Below are 22,066 nucleotides of genomic sequence, written 5' to 3' on the forward strand. Positions count from 1 at the left end.
TTGAGAGAAGGCCCTGTGTGGCCGATCTTGTCGGGCGGCATAATTGGTGGCGTTGAAGGCGCTCCGTGAGATAAACTGGGCCGAAACCGTATAGGGATTTAAAGGTCAATACCAACACCTTGAATTGGGCTCGGAAAACAACTGGAAGCCAGTGTAGGTCGAACAACACTGGTGTGATGTGATCTCAGCGGCGACTATTCGTAAGTAGTCGAGCCGCCGCATTTTGTATCAGTTGTAATTTCTGGACCGTTTTCAAGGGTAACCCCACGTAGAGCGCATTACAGTAGTCCAAACGAGAGGTGATCAGGGCGTGTACCACCAGTGGGAGCTGATGAACAGGAAGGTAGGGTTGCAGCCTTCGTATGAGGTGTAGTTGGTACCAGGCTGCCCGGCTCACTGCCGAAATCTGAGCCTCCATGGACAGCCTGGAATCAAGCACAACCCCAAGGCTGCGGACCTGGTCCTTTAGGGGTAAACTCACCCCACTGAACTTCAGGTCAATGTCACCCAACCTTCTCTTGTCCCCCACAAGCAGTACCTCAGTTTTATCAGGGTTCAACTTCAGCTTGTTCCTTCCCATCCATCCACTCACGGATTCCAGGCAGTTGGACGAGGTCTCCACAGCCAACTCTGGTGAAGATTTAAACGAGAGATAGAGCTGAGTGTCATCCGCATATTGATAACACTGCAGCCCAAATCTCCTGATGATTGCTCCCAGCGGCTTCATATAGATGTTAAATAGCATGGGAGAGAGGATAGAGCCCTGTGGCACACCACAATTGAGAGGCCAAGGGTCTGATACCTCCTCCCCCAACGCTACCTGTTGGTACCTGTCGGAGAGAAAGGAATGGAACCACTGTAATACAGTGCCTCCAATTCCCAATCCCTCCAGGCGAAGCAGAAGGATACTGTGGTCGACAGTATCAAAAGCCGCTGAGAGATCAAGGAGGACAAGAAAGGTGGATTCTCCCCTATCTAATGCCCTCCTCAAATCATCAACCAGAGCGACCAAGGCTGTTTCAGTTCCGTGACCAGTCCTGAAACCCGATTGGTATGGATCCAAATAATCTGTTTCATCCAAGTGTGCTGACAACTGGTTGGCCACCCCTCGCTCAATGACCTTGCCCAGAAATGGTAGATTCAAAATTCTATTTCTATACAATAACAGTTCTCTTTGTCCCTACATACTAGTCTCTGTATTGTTGCATTTAGGGTTCTGACTGTGTTTCTACCTTCTTTTGCTTTTGCTTTCCTTCTTTCTTTAACCATTTTAAGAGTTTCTTCAGTCTTACATTGAGGTATTTCTCTCTTTTTAACTAGAGATATTGTCTTTTTGCATTCTTCCTTGGTAATGGCTCTGATTTCACTCCATAGTTCTTCTGGCTCTCTGTCAACTAAGTTTAAAGCCTCAAATCTGTTCCTTACTTGATCTTTATATTCTTCTGGGAAGTTATTTAAATTGTATTTTAGCATTGTGATTGCTTTGCTGTTGTTCTTTAGCTTTACTCTGATTTTTGACATTACGAGTTCATGATCTGTATCACAGTCTGCTCCTGGTCTTGTTTTCACAGAAAGTATGGAACTTCTCCATCTTCTGTTACCAATTATATAATCAATTTGATTCCTATATTGACCATTTGGTGATGTCCACATGTACAGCCTTTTTGGTTGCTCAAAAAATGTGTTTGCAAGAAACAAATTATTTTGTTGTCCTCTTCTATTTCTAAACAATAACTATTGTAATAGTTGTGTTTGTCCCTACGTACTAGTCGCTGTATTATTGCATTTAGGGTTCTGACCGTAAATCCTTTTGCTTTTGCTTTCTTTCTTTAGCCATTTTAAGAGTTTCTTCAGTCATCAGTCATCCATTGAGGTCTTTCCTTTTAACTAGAGGTATTGTCTTTTTGTATTCTTCCCGATAATGTCTCTGACTTCATTCCACAGTTCTTCTGGTTCTCTATCAACTAAGTTTAAAGACTCAGATCTGTTCCTTATTTGATCTTTATATTCTTCTGGGGTGTTATTGAAATTGTATTTTGGCGTTAATATTGCTTTGCTGTTCTTCTTTAGCTTTGCTCTGATTTTCAATATTACCTGTTCATGTTCTGTCCTGCAGTCTGCTCCTGGTTATGTTTTCACAGAAAGTATGGAACTTTTCCATCTTCTGCTACCAGTTATATAATCAGTTTGATTCCTCTTTTGACCATTTGATAATGTCCACGTGTACAGTCGTCTTTTCGGTTGCTCAAAAAATGTGTTTGCAAGAAACAAATTACTGGCTTCACAGGTCTTTCTTCTTGGTGTTCACTTTATTGCAGAACAATGGTATGGAGCTACCTGGACCACTGTCTACCTGGACCACTGTATCAAGTGGACCCCAAGAATACAGCCAGACCTCATTTAGAAGTTGCTTTTTCCATTCTAGATGTTAACATGTAGCAATATTAATGGTTTTTAAAACATCTTAAAATGGAGTGGCTATTTTCTACCTTCTTGAAAACTGATCTTCAAGTTTGAAGCTGCAACACATCATGTACTTACATTTACCATCTCTGTATAAATCAGGGGTGGCTAAATCTGGACTCCAGCTCCCATAAGTCCAGTTGACATAGCCAAAGTTCAGCGATGATGGGAGCTGAAGTCCAGCAACATCCGGGAGACTGTTAGCCACATGTTAGCCAACTATGATCTAAATTAATTAGTTACTATCATTCATCTTATTTTGTTTACCTGCACACCAACAAAGAGGCAGGCAATTGTTATTCCTATTTTAGACACTACACTGAAGGCTGCACAATGAAGCTTAGCTTGCAACTGAAATCCATTCATCTATCCAACATGGGACAGGACCACACAGGCTCAAAGTGTAGTCAGTGTAACAAAGCCAGTTCAAGGACAAGCATGTTAGTTTAAATGGTTTACTGAATGCAGCCTCTAAAGAGCACAAACTAGGTAGATGTGATCAGCACCAGTATAACTGAACAAACTGATCAGTTTCTACAAATTTATTGATTTCAACTTGATACCACAATGAAATCAGGAAGAGTTCTGAACATAGCTCCTGTAGAGCTAGCTTTGTTACATGCAACTTTATCTAAAACTCAGAATGCCACTTCTCACAGTATAGCTTTATGTACATGCATAAAATGCTCCTGCATGTAGATATCTTTTGTAGTGTAAGAATGACTACACCCACTTGGGATCAGAAGCAGTGTTCTCTTTCCAGAAATACCACTTGGGTAGCCATTCTGACAGTACGAAAGCCACATCCCCCCCACTTCCTTTGTACATAGCACTATTTATTTATTTATTCATTCCTGCCCTTCCTCCCAGCAGGAGCCCAGGGCGGCAAACAAAAACACTAAAAACACATCAAAACATCATAAAAACAGACCTTAAAATACATTACAACAAAACAACTTTAAAAGCATTTTTAAAGAAAGCTTTAAAAGCATCTTTTAAAAAAGGTTAAAAAACCATATTTTTAAAAAAATATATATTAAAAAGCAATTGCAACATGGACGCAAACTGGGATAGGTCCCAACTTAAAAGGCTTGTTGAAAGAGGAAAGTCTTCAAAAGGCGCCAAAAAGATAACAGAGACGGTGCCTGCCTAATATTTAAGGGGAGGGAATTCCTCAGGATAGGTACCGCCACACTAAAGATCCGTTTCCTATGTTGTGCACAACCGACCTCCTGATAAGATGGTATCTGCAGGAGGCCCTCACCTGCAGAGCATAGTAATCGACTGGGTATATAAGGGGTAAGAAGGTCTTTCAGGTAACCTGGTCCTGAGTTGTATAGGGCTTTGTACACCAAAACTAGAACCTTGAACTTGGCCTGGTAGCAAATGAGCAGCCAGTGCAATTCTTTCAGCAGTGGGGTGACATGCTGGTGATACTCTGCCCCAGTGAACAGTCTGGTCGCTACATTTGGCACCACCTGCAGCTTCCAGACCAACCTCAAGGGCAGCCCCACATAGAGCGCATTACAGTAATCCAGCCTGGAGGTTACCAGTGCGTGGACAACAGTGGTCAGGCTATCCTAGTCCAGAAACGGCTGCAGCTGTCTTACCAGCCAAAGCTGGTAAAAGGCACTCATAGCCACTGAGGTCACCTGGGCCTCTAGAGGCAATGATAGATCCAGGAGCATCCCCAGACTACGGACCTGATCTTTCAGAGGGACTATGACCCCATCCAAAACAGGCAACTGACCAATTAGCCGAACATTACAGGGCATAACACATAGAATGGGACTCCAGAATTAGACCACTATCCCCATCGTAGTGGTTGTGCAGTGCCATGGCTCTACCCCAATTTCCAAATGTTAGGCATGGACATCTGCACAAGAAATCCTGTTCATGTAGTCCTCAATGTATGTGTGGTTTCCATACATTCTAGCACCCCAACTGTGCAGGGGTCCAGAACACCACAAGGCCTTCATTTTACAGATGTCTGTGCCTAATGTGTGGATGGCAGGGGCAGGGCCAGCAGCACCACAGGACCTTGGGGATGGGGACAGAAGCATAGCCCTGCAGCTACATTCTAAGCGTGATGCCCCTTTGTGCAATGCTTGTGTGTACAGGACTATAGTTTCAGGTAAGAGTGTGAAGTTATGTGGATAAAACCTAGGAGAGATGCTTTTCCTACCTTTTCATCACTGACTTTTAGTGTTTTTGTTAAAAGTAACAACAAGAGATTAGTCCAGGCCTCTCGGTGGCTTTCTGAGTTCACGGTGATAAAATACGCCAACGCTTCACTGCACACACTAAGGAAAGATTATGCATCCATTCAATACATAGAAAAAAGAACAGTAAGCAAATGAACAGGTTTTGCTGTCTCCCCTCAAGCCTACCAGTACAAGTGGAAGTTTGATCAGGTCACTTTAAATGGGAACAGGAAAGTGACAATATATCCAATGTTTTTTTCTTTCATTATTCAACATTTGTGTTGTCTTTTTAAAAAGCCACCCTACTGAAGCTGAAAGTAAGCTTGGAAGAATTACAGTTCATTCTACAAACAGGCAATCTTCGTCACCTGGTATCCAAAAGGCTTTCTGTATTCCTGAGCAGAGCTTGGAAAAGTTACTTTTTTGAACTACAACTCCCATCAACCCCAGCCAGCACGTGCTGGCTGGGGCTGATGGGAGTTGTAGTTCAAAAAAGTAACTTTTCCAAGCTCTGTTCCTGAGACACTTCCACATGTCCAGTCCTCTCTATTAAGAAGATTCTCTTTTCAGTCTTCTAGCAGCTTCACTCAACTAACTGGAAGCAAAACTTAACAAGAACCACACTGAAGCCAGAGCCAAAAGCTCTTTTACCATGTGCAATGGAAGAGTTTAATGAACTGCTCCAGTTATCAGGTTACTTTCATAGGCACATGCAGACTTCCCAACCGGCCTTAATGGAAGACCCTGATATGAATACCCATCCCTTTGTATGCCTAATGAATAGGAAGATTTAGATTGAGGCATTCCATACAGACAATGGAATTCTGTAGCCATAAGCAGTCACTGGACTGGGCAGCCTAATAACATTTTTTTGAAGGGCAGACATAATGCTTACTTCAGCAGCCTCTCTTGTATAGCTTCCCAGGAGTCTCTGCGGTTTTCATCAACGTACATCCGGAAAAGGATTCTCAGACAGCAAGCCAAACTGCTTGTTTCTTGTTTTAAAAGGTTAGGCTTGGATTTACCCTTGAACCCTAGAAATTAAGGACAGTGATTACAGCTCCACATTCTCAAGCTGCTTATGACACCAAAGAGGAACATGGAAGTGTGATGTAGGGCAAAGTAATTACATGTCCATTCCAAATCTAACACTCACACTGCCACAGATTTTCTACATAGTGAGGTTCCAAACACATATTTGACATGCCTTTGCAACCACATGCAGGTGAAACCACTGGAAGGAGGCATTTGGAAAAGGGAAAGGGTTGAGCTTTTCTATTCTACTGACTTTCTCCCAAAAGTGTTCTTCTTCCTCCCAGTTTTAAAAGGGAAATTGGGCTGTCACTAAGTGTATTTAAATGTAATGTGGAGTCAGGCTCTAAGTGAGGCATCACAGACTTGGTTCAAGGTTTAAGTGAAACTGAACATTCTGTAGGTTTGTTTACAAAAAAAAGCTTTTCCCCTAGTTTACAAAAGACCAAGTGCTGATTTAAGTATGTTTTAAAATAACACAACCCTCTGCACTCCAAGCTCTTTGTGCTTACCTGCTCTCCACAGGACTGTTCTTTGTTCATAATTTGAGTTAAAAGCTTTTGAGAATGAATGAGACTCTTGAAGACAGTCCAGCAACTTGAAAAGATGTTGTGAAGACATGTATTTGTACATTCCTTGGTCTTCAGTATCAATGTGAATGTCTGTTTCTAGCATGTCTCTCTAAAGAGGAAAATTCAGTTACATGAAATGTTGGCTGAATAAGTGCAATCAGGGTTTCCCCTTTATTTCACAGTTTCCAAGCATGATTTAATACCCTATAGACCAGTTTTGATCTCAGGTCAATGTATTTGAATGCAGTAGCAGCCAGCAGGGTAGCACAGGCTAAGCTGCACTACTGACCTAACTTCCCAATGCTGTGAGTTATTTCTTTATTATTATTTGATTTATAGGTTGCTCTTCCTCCCGGTAGGGAGGAACTTGCTCCCAGTTACCAAGAGGAGGAGGGGCAAAGAAGCGGGGAGCTTGGTGCAGGTGCAGCAGTGGAGCCAATCCGATGCTCCCTAGGCAGGGCTTGCACCAGGTTCCCTGCTCCTCCCCTCTCAGTAACTGGCAGGAAGCGATAGGTGGTGTTGGGAAGCCAGGTCACCAAAGCCCACTGGTTGCTGTTGCCTGGATGCATCCATTATTTTCCCTACACACAGGCAGACCAGAGGACACATGCCAAAGTTTCTGCCATCAGTGAAAGAGTTGTAGGTGTTCTATGTAGAAGCACAACTCATTCACGATGCCTTGGTTTGTGTATGTGCCCTCTCTGGCCCATGTGCGGGAGGCAACAACAACCAAATAGCAGCTGCCACCTCGGAGGAACCTCTGCAGGTTTCTCTCTGATACAGTTAAAGAGTAAATGTAGTTCTGTTATCAAATATGTAACCTAACTTTATCTCTGGTTCACAGCAACATTTGTCCCATACAATCTGCACATTGGGTCTTCTGGAGAAAATTGGGGTAACATCAATTTCAGCATCATCCCTCCTTTTCACTGGCCACTTTGACCTAACTGCAGTTATCCAGTAGCAAGCCAGATATAGTTTAATTGAAATATTGCTTTGTTTGTTCAGTTCATACTCCTGCCAGCCAGAGCAGAAAGTTAAGCCTCTTCAGCAAAAAATGAAAACCCACTGCCTCAAGGACATCTCACATACAAGGCAAAGGACTCTCAGTGCAAAGTTCTTCTTTCATCTTTCTCTACACTAGGTAATAAATGTCAAGAATAGCTAACTGTGGTCAAGCTAAAATGGTTCAACCACAGAGAATTCTGGGAGCCGTGTGAATCCCTGGGACGCCCTACTGAGGGAGATCCACAGCTCAGCACCAGACAGGCAATTTACAAATGTCAAGAAGATGCAACTGAACCTTAGCTGTTATCACTTATCTGCTTCCTGAGATCAAAAGTCAGGAAGAGGGGGTGTTGTAGATCAGGATTCCTGGGTGGGGCTGTCAAGCTCCCTTATCTTCAAAGAAGCTGATCATGGCAGGGGCAGAATATAGCTAATTACCCCTCCCCCTGTTGACCAGTAAACTCCATAAATATGAAGGATGTTCCTTCAGTGGTTGTTCCCTATTTCCACCTATCTCGACTCGCCTGAAAAGCCATTGGGACAGGCTATTCTACTGTGAGTATAGAATCTTAGCTTAGCAAGCTTTTTGTTATGTTTTTCGGTCTGTATTGAATCTCTCACCTTCGTTATGCCAATGTATCTCTTGTAGCCTGGCTGAGGGAGACTGGCTTTAAGGAAACAGTTGCTGCTCTCTTTTTGTATATACCTTTCTTTTCTTTTAAATAAACCCACTGGTGTGTATTACTTGAAACTAATGATTCTAAATCCAGTCTTTGATCACTGGACACTACTGATTACCGTTGATTAATGTGGGTTAATACCCTTGGAACTCACGTAGCTCTCTGAGATCCCCTTTCTCAGAGAAAGGAGCTAGACAGAGGGGTGGTGGCAGTACTACTGTGAACTTAATCCTGAAGGAGGGAGAGTTTGCCTGGGGGGCAGAGACCCAAAGGTGTTGGGACTGTTCTCAGAAGCAAAGAACCCCCCTTGGGGTGCTGAGGGCAAGGGACCCCAGGGGGGCAATTCTTTGACACTAAATGTTAGCAAAATCCAGCAGCCAAGATGTTGCAACACTGGATAAGTATTTGAGGTTTCTTACCTGAGCAGCAGCCATATGCTCAGCATCTTCCTTCTTGCTCGTTGCTGGGTAAAATACTATGTTATCAATGGTCTGTATCAATTCCAGCTGCACAACACACTTAATAAGGAGGCTAGCAAAGAGTTTCTGGTCTAAGAGAATATAAATACAGTAGGTGTTAATTCTCAAAGCAGTTCATCTTTGTTCAGTAAAAACTGGTGTGACCACATAAAGGGACCTTGATCAGACAGCCCCCTGGTCCCCATCTTCCAAGAAGACTCCTTCCCAAGCATGTACTGTGCAATATTCTTTAGCAACAGGGAACCACAAACTTTCTGAGCTACCATGGTGTCAGTGAAGACTGCTATCCTCCTGTGCTTTGAGGGCACTCCATGACAGAATACATCTTTCCATGTAAGTACGACAGCACTCTTTTTTGTTACATGGCGCAGAGTGGTAAGCGGCGGTAACGCAGCCAAAGCTCTGCTCACGGCCGGAGTTTGATTCTAATGGAAGGAGGAAGTCAAATCTCCGGTAAAAGGGGTTGAGGTCCACTCAGCCTTCCATCCATCCGTGGTCGGTAAAATGAGTACCCAGCATATGCTGGGGGGTAAAGAAAGGCCGGGGATGGAACTGGCGATCCCACCCCATATATACGGTCTGCTTAGTAAACGTCGCAAGACGTCACCCTAAGAGTCGGAAACGACTCGCACTATAACTGCTGGGACACCTTTACCTTTATGACAGCACTCTTTTTTGTTACGGCTACTTCAAGGCTCCTTAAATTGAGGTTTTAAGGTTAACAAATCAGTTGACTGAAAGAATGAGGTCAGCATTATTTGACTTTGAGAAAGTAACTTAAATAACCTGCTTAGAGGTTATAGATTATAACCATAAGCAGCATATACAGCCTGTTAAATAAATACAGTAGGGCCCCGCTTTACAGCGTTCCACTAATACAGCGGTTGTGGATTGTAGAAAGCCCCCGCTTTACAGCGCTTGTTCCGCTTTTACGGTGTTTTTTTGCCACCGAGCACCATTTTGGTCAATGTAAGTCAATGGGATCTGCTTTACAGCGGTTTTCGCTTTACAGCGGGGGTCCGGAACGTAACCCGCTGTATGAGCGGGGCCCTAATGTAAATAAATCTATGAATCCATTGACCGAAGCTGTACAGAAAGGGGACAACAACAAAGGCCTTGCAATGGTTGTAGATTTCCATTATAATTTCCAAGGCTCTACAAGACAATGCTACAAGACTGGAAACAAATATGAACACAAGTTAGCAGCAGCAGAATTGTAGTAGATGCAAGGAGTTAAGAATGCCTGTATGTAAATAGTACTACTGCTGCTGCTATTATTGCTATTGCTAAACATTACCCGCACTTCTCCCAAAGGTTCCAGAGCAGGTTATAACAATTTAAAATACAGCATCAAAACAAAAACAACCTAAAATCACAAAATAGGGTGGGGGCAACTTGCAAGGGGGCCTGAATGAAGAGTGGATAGCCCTTACATATATTGATACTGAGGAGGCTAAAGCACAGACTTACTTGAATAAGGGCCACCTTTCCAGCTCTCATCTGTAGGATTTGAAAATTGGCTCTGTCCCCTTTCTGAAGCATTTTTATCAATACTGCTTAAAGACTGGCGATCTAGGTCCACATCCTAGAAGTAAACAGGATCTGTGTTAACATTTCGTGCATGTCTCAGTTTCAAATTAATTCTTTAGCATGCCATAATTAAGGTACGACACACCCAAAGAAATATATTGCTGCTGCTAATACTTACTATTTTTTCTATGTGTTTTCTTTTCGTTTTTTCCTGTTTTATATCTTAGAACGCTGCATCTTAAACCAGGAATGGGGAGCCTATGGCCCTACTACTCCCATCTTCCCTGACCATTGATCATGCTGGTTGGGACTGATGCAAGTTGGGGTTCAACAACAGCTGGAGGGCCAAAGATTTCCCTTCTTTGTCTTAGACCCAATATGGGTCTAAAGGATGTAATGAACTTCTCTTTCCACATTAACTGTCCATAAACACAAAGCTGTCACATATGCCTTCATTTTGCATACACTTTTTCCAGTGAAAAAAAGCACTTACCAAGTGCTTCTCAGATGAATCATCTTCCATCCCTGCTGGCCTCCATGTCAGCAAGCTTCAAGGAAGAAACAATTTGATAAGAAATGCAACCTAATTTGAAATCACTTTACATATGCTGCATTTGGAATTATACTCACACATGGGGAATTGTAGTTCTGAAGATCTCTAGCATACAATTGCAGGTTTGGTCCCAGACTTCAGGACTGAATTTTTGTCCATTTAGTATTACCAGGCTTTCTAGGCAGTTGGTACCCGATCGAGCCAGCTGTTCATTATCTATAGAAATTGAAGAACCAGCCTTCTTTTTAAAAAATCCTAATTTTAACAAAATTAAATATCCACTGTAACTAGAGACACAAATTATAACTGACTTGTTTTATTAATTACCTGCACTTCATCCTTAGAGATTAATAGTATTTGTAAATCACTTGCCAAGAAGTCTGATGTGCTGTCATTTAGTGTTCAGTATGAAGCAGTAAGTTAATGCAGTATTGCAAAATGGGAGAATGAGATGGTGTAAACATAACATTAGGGAGACCTTAAATGTGTATTGTCTTCTCTCTCTCCTTGCCTCTCCAGAGCAGTTCCCTTTGCTTCATGACTCAGGTTTTCCTTGTAAATGCACTGATGTAAAACCATGGTTAGCACTAATCATGACTCGTTTGAAAACCAAATTTTGAAGGCCCCTTTAAATTTTCTTTTAGAAACATAGTTAGAATTAGCAATAGTTGCATCCGTGCATATATAAAGGACAATACCATGGCTCGTTACAGGAAGCGAGAGGGAAAAATCACTCCAGTAAAAAGAAGAAAAGTGAAGGAATGTGCTTTTCCAAGGTTGGCATCTCGTTTGCAGGAAGCCACTATTACATCTGCACCAGGCCAATACACAGGCACTGCAGCAAGATTATAACACTGAAAACCCCAGTCAAAAGAGACAAGTGTTTCTGTGAGACTAGGAATGCTAATTCCCATTGTCTCACACAGAGCACAGCATAAAGGTCCATGGAAAGAGAGATTTGTGTAAGGTCAGCAGACAAAAAGGAGGAAACTCCAGTTATCTCTTTCCAATTATCATTTATTTATTATTTGATTTATATCCTGCCCTTCCTCCCAGCAGGAGCGCAAGGTGGCAACAGAAACGCTAAAAACACTTTAAAACATCATAAAAAGACCTTAAAATACATTAATACAAAATCATAACCATCTGTTACCTATCCTTCAACCAAAGGTTCCAGGGTGTACTACAACAATTTTAAAATATAGCTTTAAAAACAGTTAAGAACCTAAAATCACAAAATAGAGCGGGTCCTAAAAATATACACCTCAGGGTAAAAAGATGTGTCTTCAGCATTTGCCTAAAATATATATAATGAAGTTGCCAGACACAACTCGGTGGAGAAGAAGTTCCACACCTTAGGGGCCACCACAGAGAATGTCCTCTCTTGGGCCACCATCCCCTGAGCTTCCAAGGGTGGCAGAACAACCAAAAGGGCCCCCTCTGCTGATCTCAACATCTGAGAGGGTCTGTAGGGAAGGAGGAGGTCTTTCAGGTATTTCGGACCTAAGTCATTTAAGGCTTTAAACACTTGCACCTTGAGTTAAGCCCAGAAACGAACTGGCAATCAAAACAGCTGTTTTAAAACAAATCAAGCTCACTAGAGGTCTTCATCAGTATCTTAGGCACAATGGAAGGAATTAGAGTTCAACAGTTGGTACCTACAGAGCTATTCCTGCCCACATTCCACTGCAAGCAGCAAAAACAAAACCCAATTCTGAGCAGTAGCAATAGAATGCTATTTGAGCATGGCTCTAAAAGATCAAGAAGTAGTTACAAGGTAAGTTTGGGTCATGCTGGTAGGAATTTTTTGTAAAAAATTTAGCTTGTGTGTGGAATGCTGTTAAAATTACTTAGCTGACTTACTAATAACCCAAAGACTGTTTAGAAGCACTCCACAGAACACTTTTAAAACAAATGGTCCAGCATTTTAAATCACAAATCTATCAGATGTCTGAAAGGATGGGAGTCTTCTGATGAAGAACTAAGAAAGGGACAATCAGAAAAAGATGAAGGAATTTGGTTACTTATCCAAAAACTCTTAAATCATCAATCACTTTTTCAACAAAGTTCTATCAAATGTACAAAAAGAATACTAGCTAGACAGCTTAGATTATTATTCAGATAGAAGAAACATACTCTTGTACTGTACTAGTAAGAATGAACTTACTTTTTAAATAGCTACTTTTTCTTGTTACAAAATGCGTTTGGGAGGGGTAACATAGGGAAAGTATCCGCTCACTATAAAGTTGGGATGGGAAAAGAAATTCATTTGGTTTGTGTTTTAATGTGAATCTACCTAATTCATTCTTCCTGAAGCAAAACACAAACTGAAATGCAGTAATCCTTTAAAATTCACACTTCTCCAAATTTTGTAATGCAGGTCTCCATCCCAAAAATGTATACATTAGGGGAAAGTGCATACAAAAAAACCACATATTAGGGGAAATAACACACCAAAATAAATTATATGCAGTAAAATTGAATAGAAAATGCATAAATTAGGAGTAATGTGCATGAAAATGCATACATGTTTTCATGCAGACTTTTAAAAAAATTGCAAGCTGATGCTGAAATGGGGCAAACTGATTTTAAGATTGGAAAAACAAAAAACTGAAAGTGACAGATTCGGCCATTCCAAGAATAAAGTGACATGTATGTAAATAAGCTACCTTGTTTTACACACCAGTGTAACTGTGCAAATATGTCAGCAAGAAGAATTTCATTCAAAGCTTCATAGAACTGTGTGAATACATCACAGATTGCGTAAAGTGCATGATTACACGTCGTAGTCATCCATTCAGATTTCTGATGAGAGAAAAAAGGGAACCCTTGTATTGGATGGAAAATACTGCTAACTGTTCTGAGAGTTCTGAATGTATAATGAAAATTACAATAAAGCTTATACATTAATAGGCCACATCCTTGTGTTCCTATTTCTCACTGTAAAAAATTAAGACTGCAAGGTCCTAAGGATAGCAACACCATTTTTGTTTATGTTAGCTCATGAAGCACCATATACTGTACATGGGACTTTATAAATGACAAGAACTGGACTGCCTACTGAAGCACAGAATGGCTAACATTCTTGCTCATCTTGGGCAAGGCACAAGGACTAAATGGAACAGAAACCCATACTATGTCCTTGCACCATGCTAACATTGATAACAAAGCCCAAACCTCTCTAACTGAGAAAAAAAAAACATTTCAGTATAAGGAAATAAAAAAAGCCTACTAGATCAAAATGTGGCTTCAATTTCTGTTTTTAATCTAGTTTGCTATTATAAAATTGCTTCCAATACCTCTGTTTGCTGCTCTGGGAGCTTCATGTTATCAAATATCCTAAATACAATTCGAAACAGATCTTGCCACCAGTGTTTTTCAAAGGTATGGCCATAGCTCTTCATAATTTCAAACATAACCGTTAGGCCTCTACAGTATGAAAAAAGGCAAAAATAAGACAATAACACTGAATAGCAAAGAATGTTAATAACTGGACAGGACCAAAAAGGTGACATTTCATTACCTTGTCCGCACATCTAGCTTGCACCGGTTGATGATACAAGAAAGTTCAAACAAAATAGGGAACCAGCCTCTGACCCAAACTCTGTCTCCAGGAGCCACATTCATGTCATCACTTGTGTATTCTCTTAGAACCTGTGAACAGAAAGGAGCTGGCAGTTTAGTACCAACACTAAAGGTGCTCAATTGGGTCTTGCTGCAGAACTGAGAAATGTAGAGAAACGTGAATTTACAAAACATAGGGTTGTATTCAATACAGCATGAAGTCACTGGTTCCATGAGCACAAGGATTTCTCCTTGCACAAAAGAACATTCTCCCCCTCTTCTCCCCTCAAATTTGTCCTGGGGGTTCTTCCAACCTTCTGGAGCAGATCTAGTGATGGTGCAGGGAACATGTGGAGGGAGGAAATGGACCATTGGTCTCACCTGAAGGGTGATTTTCATATGAGGACGGCCATCACTGTGGGGGTATTAGCTCCACCTATCGTGCGAAGGCAAGAATGTCTTTGAAGTCAAGACTAGGGGCGTCAAGCCCCTCCCACTCTCCAGTTCATTCGCAGCAAGTCTATAGAGAAATATCTAAAAATACAAGAACAGGGCCAACAGGCCTGCCAGCAGGAAAATAACATGCATAATAACATGACTCTAACATAGCGATATAACAGAACTAGCAGTCTTGACTTCACTAGTAACTTTAAATACAATAGCGTAACAGTAATATATAACATCTTAGTAAAATATCTATACATCCTCCAACTGGGAGGGTCGTGATGGCCGTCCTCATATGAAAATCACCAAAATCATTGGTGAGACCAATGGTCCATTTTCCATATGAGGACGGCCATCACTGCGGGATGTACCAAAGCAGCCCATAATAGGGAGGGACCACCCACATGCTAATTGTCATTAAGAACCTGTTGCAACACTCGTCTGCCAAAAGAAGCATCGGCAGAGGCATAACGATCTATTTTATAATGCCTTATAAACAAGTGTGGGGTAGACCAAACAGCAGCCCTGCAAATATCAGCAACAGGAGCATTAGTAGCAAAAGCAGCCGAAGTGGCAGCTGACCTAGTAGAATGAGCTGTTATACTAGCTGGAACTGGCAGCTTAAGGGACTCATATGCTAAGGTAATACATGCCCTTAACCAACGGGATAAGGTAGAAGTGGTTACTTTATGCCCCATAGACCTTGGATGAAAGGATACAAACAGAGACTCCGTTCGTCGAATCTCCTGGGTCCTAGACAGGTAGGTCTTGAGAGCCCTCCGAACATCCAACGAATGCCAAGCCTTCTTTAGAGGATGAGTGGGGTTCGGGCAAAACGAAGGGAGTACAATGTCCTGATTGCAATGGAAAACTGAATTGACCTTGGGACGGAAGGAAGGATCAGTTTCCAGCACAACAGAGTCCTTGTGAAAGACACAGAGATGGCGGGCAGAAGACAATGCGCCCAGTTCCAAAACCCGTCTGGCAGAAGTGATGGCAACCAGGAACAAGACCTTGAAGGACAGTAGACATAAAGGCACAGTCCTAAGGGGTTCAAACGGAGGGCGTTGTAAAGCTTGGAGGACCTTGGACAGACTCCATGAGGGAAAACAGTGAACTATGGCCGGTGAACGTAAAGCAGTGCCTCTGAGGAAGCGTTTAATGAACGGATGTGAGGAAATAGGGGCACCAGTGGAGGACACTGAGAGAATGGACGACAGAGTGGACGCATGTCGACGTAGAGTGTTGGGTCGCTATGGAGATATTGCAGCACCTGATACATAGTGGCCTGGTGTGGATCGCAGTGGTGAGACTGGCACCACTTGGAGAAAGCCACCCACGTATGTTGATAAATACGGGTGGTAGATGGTTGTCTCGAGGCTAAGATAATATCGATAACAGCGTCAGACAGGCCAGCCGACCTCAAATGTCCCCGTTCAAATGCCACGCTGTTAGATTGAGCCAAGTGGGGTCCTGATGCCATACTGGACCCTGGGATAGAAGATCTGGCCTGACTGGCAGTGTCCAAGGATCCATCACCGACATTGCAAGAAGATCTGAGAACCACGGTCAGCGTGGCCAATATGGTGCTATCAGAACCAACTGTGCCCTCTCGCTCCGCGCCTTCTGCAAAGTTTTGGCTAACAACGGTATGGGAGGGAAGGCGTACAAAAGACCCTCTGGCCACGGTATTGACAGAGCATCCACTGCTTCCGCTGTTGTGTCCAGGTATCGAGCAAAGTACCTGGGAAGCTGGTAATTGCAACTGTAAGCAAACAGGTCGAGTGAAAAGACGCCGAACCGACGCTGGAGATGATGGAAAATGGTCGGATGAAGTTTCCATTCTCCCGGAAAGACCTGTTGTCTGCTGAGCCATTCTGCTGTCACATTCCAAATCCCTCTGAGGTGCTCTGCTTTTAGGGATTGAAGATGGTGTTCTGCCCAGACGAAGATGAGGGAAGCTAGATCCTGCAGAGGATGGGACCTGGTGCCCCCCTGTCTGTTCAAATGCGATTTTACACACGTGTTGTCTGTTCAAATGAGGACATGGTCCAAAGGGAACAGAGACTGAAAATGAAGTAGAGCCAAGTGGACCGCCTTGAGCTCCAGCCAATTGATGCTCTGAGTCTGCTCTGCTGTGGACCAAACCCCCTGAACGTACTGGGAGTTGCAGTGTGCTCCCCAGCTGATGAGACTGGCATCCGTGGTGACAACAGTCCTGCGGGATTCTCTGAACGGAGTGCCCCTAGAAAGATGTTGGACCGTTGTCCACCAGCAGAATGAAAGGCGCAGTGCGGGGCTCAGAGGAACTGTGCGATGATTGGAGTTGGCAATGTCCTGTTGAAAGGGCAACAAAGCCCACTGAAGGCTCAAGCCCATGGCACAATATGGATGGTAGAGATGAACATTCCGAGCGCCCTGGCTAACAGCATGACGTCTGCGGATGTTTGTTGCATCAAGGACCTCGCAATGTTTGTGATGGCAGTTATGCGATCTGGAGACAGAAACACCATCTCCTGCAGGGTGTCCAACATCGCTCCTAGATGTAGTAGGCATTGGGTTGGTTGAAGATGGCTTTTGTCGAAGTTGACAAGCCAGCCGTAGGCCTGCAAAACATTGAGGGTGAGCGTTAAATGACGATGAGCCAGCTCCTCAGAGTTTGCCCATATTAAAATATCATCCAGATATGGATAGAGATGGACCCCTTGAATCCGGAGGTAAGCCACTAAGGTGAGAAGCACTTTGGTAAAAACTCGTGGAGTAGAGGAAAGGCCAAATGGCATCGCTCTATATTGAAAGTGCTGGGGGCCAAAAGCAAACCGAAGGAATTTTCTGTGGGCTATGCAAATGGGCACATGGAGATACGCTTTCTTTAAGTCGATAGAAACCAGGAAGTCTCCTTCTTGCAGGCTTTCAGTAATGGAGTGGAGGGATTCCATTTTGAATCTGCGGTATGTTACAAAACGGTTGACGAACTTGAGGTCCAATACCACCCTCCATGACAAATCTCGTTTCGGCACAGCAAATAGGAGGGAGTACACCCCTTCCGACCTCTCTGTTGTAGGGACTGGCTCTATCGCCGCTATGTCCAAGAGGTGATGTATAGCTGTCTGCATGATGCTGTGCCTGGCTGGCGCCCTGGGGCAAGGGGATAGATGGAATTTGTCTGGTGGGGTCGCCCAAAACTCTATTGCATAGCCAGAAGAAAACAGGTCCCTGATCCAGGCAACCTTAGTCAGACGCAGCCACTGTCTCCAAACATAAGCAGTCTACCCCCAACCGGTGGTGTATTAGTACTGTTTGCGCTGGCGAGACCCTCCCCTATATGAGGACGATGAAGTACCTCTGCGCCCTTGCTACTGACCTCTGCCCTGGAAACGTTGGTTCCAGGTTCCCCTGAAGGGAATGGAGTCATAGGATCGGAAGTCGCAGCCTCGTCCTCCTGGCCGCGTTCCTCGAAAGGGCTGGTTATTGCGGAAGGAGGGAAATCGCCTGAAAGGCCTACGATCGATGTTCTTGACAGTGGCCAAAACCGGTTTGTGAGCGTCTTTGGGATCAACCAGCACTGCCTTTAGAGCTTCCTCGCCGAAGAACAAAGATCCGGAGTAAGGTGCCCTGGAGAGATTCACTCTGGCTGTAGAGTCAGCTTGCCAGTGGCGAAGCCAGAGGGTCCGTCGGGCCGTCATGGCTCGTGCCCCCAGTTGAGTGGCATCCAAAGTAGCATCAGCTACAAATGCCGCTGTCTTGCGCAACTTTATCAGTGACCTTCTGAGAGAAGCAGGATCAGGGTTAGGGTCCTCTAGAAGATCATCTAGCCACATCATTGCTGCTCTGGAGAAGACGGAAGCTGATGCGGAGGCTCGCATGGAGAAAGCAGTGGCCTCATGATTTTTGCGGAGAGCGAAGTCTAATCTTCGCTCAGTAGCATCCCTCAGTTGGGATTCTCCTTCCCTAGGCAAAAGAGATCGCGAAACTAGGCTAGCGATCGGCTCGTCTATGCCGGGAACAGCCAGCTTGGTGGCAAAGTCAGGAGCTAGAGAGTAAAGTTTGTCGGCCAGGTTCTTGAAGCGGCGAGTTTGGAATGGATGAGACCATTCTTCAGTGGCCAGTTTAGCGATGGGATCCGGCACCGGGATGTAATGCTCAGTGGGTGCAGGAGATTTGAGAACCCTGGCTCCTTTAATAGCTGGAGCGGCAGCTGTTGGGGGCGCAGCTTGGAGACCAAGGGTGTTAACTACCCTGCGAGCTAGAGGTTGGTAATCTGAGGCATTAAACAAGCGATACGATGTATCCTCCTCATGTTCCGAAGAGTCACTCCATTCATCTCCTTCAGCATGATCAGCAAAGGGTGACTCCTCCCCATATGAAGTGTCATCAATACATCTGCCTCTAGCTACGTCAAAAGGATTTGGGGAGCAGGAGGGATCTGCCTCATGACCTACATATTGGTCCATAGTGTGTTGAAGTATGGCGGGGACTTGTGGTGGTGACTGCATTTGAGTAGAAAATGACAGCATGCCCTGAAGTTGTGAAAGAAACTCATGAGACAGCTGCAGCCCCGTTGAAGCAGATGGTTGTGCCTGAGTAGGTGGGTCAGTGGGCTGTGATGTAGGATAAGCCCGGGGCGGCAATATGGGAGGAGGCTGGTTAAGTGTTGGCTGAGTAGGAAAGCCAGCAAAGTCCTCCTCATCGGAAGAAGCAGCGGGGGAATGAAAGATATCCGTTAGCTGTTCCTGGACTGCTGAGGTGGGGGTCGGAACAGACGCATAGCATGGGCGCTTCGGTTTGCTGTGGCTGGAAAGATGTTTAGTCTTAGCCAGTGCTTTGGCATGCTTAGTCTTAGTTGCCTTAGATGGTTGTGGCTTGGCTGTCTGAGACATGTCTGGCTGTTCCGCCATCTTATATTCACTATGGGTGCAGTACACGGCCACAGAGGGGGCAGAATGTAGAGACCCGAACAGGCGCAGTACACGACCACAGAGGGGGTAGAATGCACTGGCAGATGGCTAAGTACACGGCCACAGAGGAGGCAGAATGTACAATGGTAACAGTGTCAATATAATGCAGACTAGACTTCAGGCTTGGTACACGGCCACAGAGGGGGCAGAATGTACGATGGTAACAGCGTCAATATAAGGCAGACTAGTTCAGGCTTGGTACACGGCCACAGAGGGGGCAGAATGTACAGTCCAAGAGCTTGTGCACAGAATAAACGGCCTCAGCATACGGCCATGAATTGGGCAGAATGTACAGTCCAGCAACTGAGATCAGAGCCACAGCCTTGAAGATACAGCCACAGAAGTATAGGTTCAAGTAGTTGTAGAGCAGACAGTTGCAATGAGCAGCAGCAGTAGTCGTGTGGTAAAGAAACCCTAGTATAGTTATAGGGTCCTATCTGCAACACACATACAGGGAGCCCTTGCAAGGCAGATCCCCCTTGGTTAATACAGGAGAGGGTAACAGAAAAGGCGGGGGAAAAAGGGACAAACAAAATGGCGCCCGTAAAAAGAGTGGGGAAAAAATGATCAAAAAATGGCAGAGATAAAGAAGGAGCAATGGCGGACTTGTACCAGCGAACTGGGGTTGGGGCTGCCCAGCGCAGCCTTACAGCAGCAGCCGCGGGGCCAAGAAAACGCACTCGCGGCTCTGAAAAACCCAAGCAGGGGACGGCCAGGAGAAAGTTGTAACGGGTAAGGCAGCAACAGACTGCAGAGCTCTTCGCGGCGGGGAATTTAAAGCCACAGAGCGAGGCTCAGCCCAAGGATAAAAGCCGCTACAGGAGAGCTGCAGCCGCAGGCTCCCGAGGAGCGCGGCAGAACCCAGGAAGGCACCGACCCAAGCGGCCAATAAACGTGGGTTGAGAAGGCTCAAAGCAGGTGGCGGGATAACGCAGGGAGCCGCAGCCGCAAGCTCCCGCCTGAGAGTAGAGAGAACCGCAGCCGCGGTCTCTCTAAGGACGCCGCGGAGTGCGGCTCGAGGCAGCCCAACGGAGAAAAGCCGCTACAGTAGAGTCGCAGCCGCAGGCTCCCGAGGGATGCGGCAGAACCCAGAGAGAAAATAACTCAAAACAGCCAAAAAACGTGGAGAACCGCAGCCGCGGTCTCTCTAAGAGCCGTCAGGCAAACAACAGGAGAAATAAATGGCCCGGGCAAGGGAGAACCCCCCCCAAGGAAATTCCCCAGGAATCAAGGGAAAACAGTGTTAAACACTAGACAGAGGGAAGGAAAGCACTTGGGAGACACACAAGTAACAAAAACCTCCACACCCTATCAAACAAATACACAAACAGACACAAAAGACTTAGCTAAATGCTACGCTATAGAAATCTCAATCTTGTTCGTACGAAGGCAAGAATGAACTGGAGAGTGGGAGGAGCTTGATGCCCCTAGTCTTGATTTCAAAGACATTCGCCTTCGCACGATAGGTGAAGCTAATACCCCCGTAGTGATGGCCGGCCTCATATGGAAAAGTCCCATTGCACTAGTGCTAAACCTTATGCTAGCACAATTATTTGGTTGTACACTGCCCATAGTTTAAAAAATGCTTCAAACACAAATCAGTCACTCTATGTCTCACAATAAATTAATGTTCCTCCAAGCCATTGCATGTGATAATGCTAGCAATTCCCCTATTCATATTAGTTTGAGATGTGGCAGGAGAGAAGAACTAAGATTTCATCATACCTTGTTGAAATATAATGGGTAATATACAACTAAATCATACTCGGAGTGCACCCGTTAAGAAAATCAATGGACTGAAATGAGTCATAACATTAGTATGAGTAAGATAAAGTCAGATGCTATCTAACGTCCACTAAGAAAAGTGCTGGAAAACCATGAAGTAAGAAGTCCCCAACCAGAATTGTATACAAGCCCAGGTTTAACTTAAAGCAGCTCACTTAAAATCATTTTATAGGTCATTTTTTATAACAATCTCTAAATGTATTAAAAAACTACAAAATTAAAAACACTACATAAAAGAGCACAAAAACAGTAAAAAGCAGCAAGCAGTGGTCATAAAAGAGCAGTCAGAATATGCTTTGATTTGTTGTCTACTGCTCATCAGGGAAGGAGCAATTTGGAGATCCCTGGGGAGGGATTGTTGACCCTTAGGCAGGACTGTCACTGTTTCCATCAAGCCTGAAAGCCTGTAAGCAAGGAAGAGCAATAGCAGGGGTTAAGCTGCTTGAAGATTCTTGCTGAGCCTTGGCACGACCATCAAGGCCGTACACCTGCAGCTGCCAAGGCAACCAGAGAGATAAAGGCTGGAGAAGTTCTGCCAGCCTTCTGTGGGGGAATCTGTCTGTTGGGGGTTTTGTTTCAGTGTGGAGAGGTTCTTGTTTAGGAGGTGTCGTGGGGGAAAGTGAAACCGTTTGTATGCTGTATGCCTTAATGTCTGAAGTAAAAGACTCTTAGCCAAGTTCTTTGTCTGTGGATTTCTGGACATCTTGCTCTTCAGTAGTAACGCGCTGGACACGCAAATTACCGCACACGCCAACAGGGATTTCCATTAAAAACATAAGAGCCTGCTGGATCAG

General features: G+C 44.3%; 1 protein-coding gene across 3 annotated transcripts in view; it reads right to left on the reverse strand.

Moving 5' to 3' along the window:
- Window positions 1-22,066, reverse strand: part of ARFGEF2 (ADP ribosylation factor guanine nucleotide exchange factor 2) — a 78,778-nt gene that overhangs the window by 4,496 nt on the left and 52,216 nt on the right. For all 3 annotated transcript variants that reach the window (XM_061631359.1, XM_061631358.1, XM_061631357.1), the window contains 10 exons: window positions 14,045-14,175; window positions 13,821-13,950; window positions 13,191-13,326; window positions 10,599-10,737; window positions 10,462-10,516; window positions 9,909-10,023; window positions 8,379-8,509; window positions 6,212-6,380; window positions 5,563-5,701; window positions 4,649-4,766 (listed from right to left, as the gene is read on the reverse strand). In XM_061631359.1, the coding sequence (XP_061487343.1) occupies window positions 4,649-4,766; window positions 5,563-5,701; window positions 6,212-6,380; window positions 8,379-8,509; window positions 9,909-10,023; window positions 10,462-10,516; window positions 10,599-10,737; window positions 13,191-13,326; window positions 13,821-13,950; window positions 14,045-14,175 (1,263 nt within the window). The remainder of the gene's footprint in view (window positions 1-4,648; window positions 4,767-5,562; window positions 5,702-6,211; window positions 6,381-8,378; window positions 8,510-9,908; window positions 10,024-10,461; window positions 10,517-10,598; window positions 10,738-13,190; window positions 13,327-13,820; window positions 13,951-14,044; window positions 14,176-22,066) is intronic.

The sequence above is a fragment of the Rhineura floridana genome, chromosome 6 (assembly GCF_030035675.1).
Source record: "Rhineura floridana isolate rRhiFlo1 chromosome 6, rRhiFlo1.hap2, whole genome shotgun sequence".
In the NCBI taxonomy this organism is placed as follows: domain Eukaryota; kingdom Metazoa; phylum Chordata; class Lepidosauria; order Squamata; family Rhineuridae; genus Rhineura; species Rhineura floridana.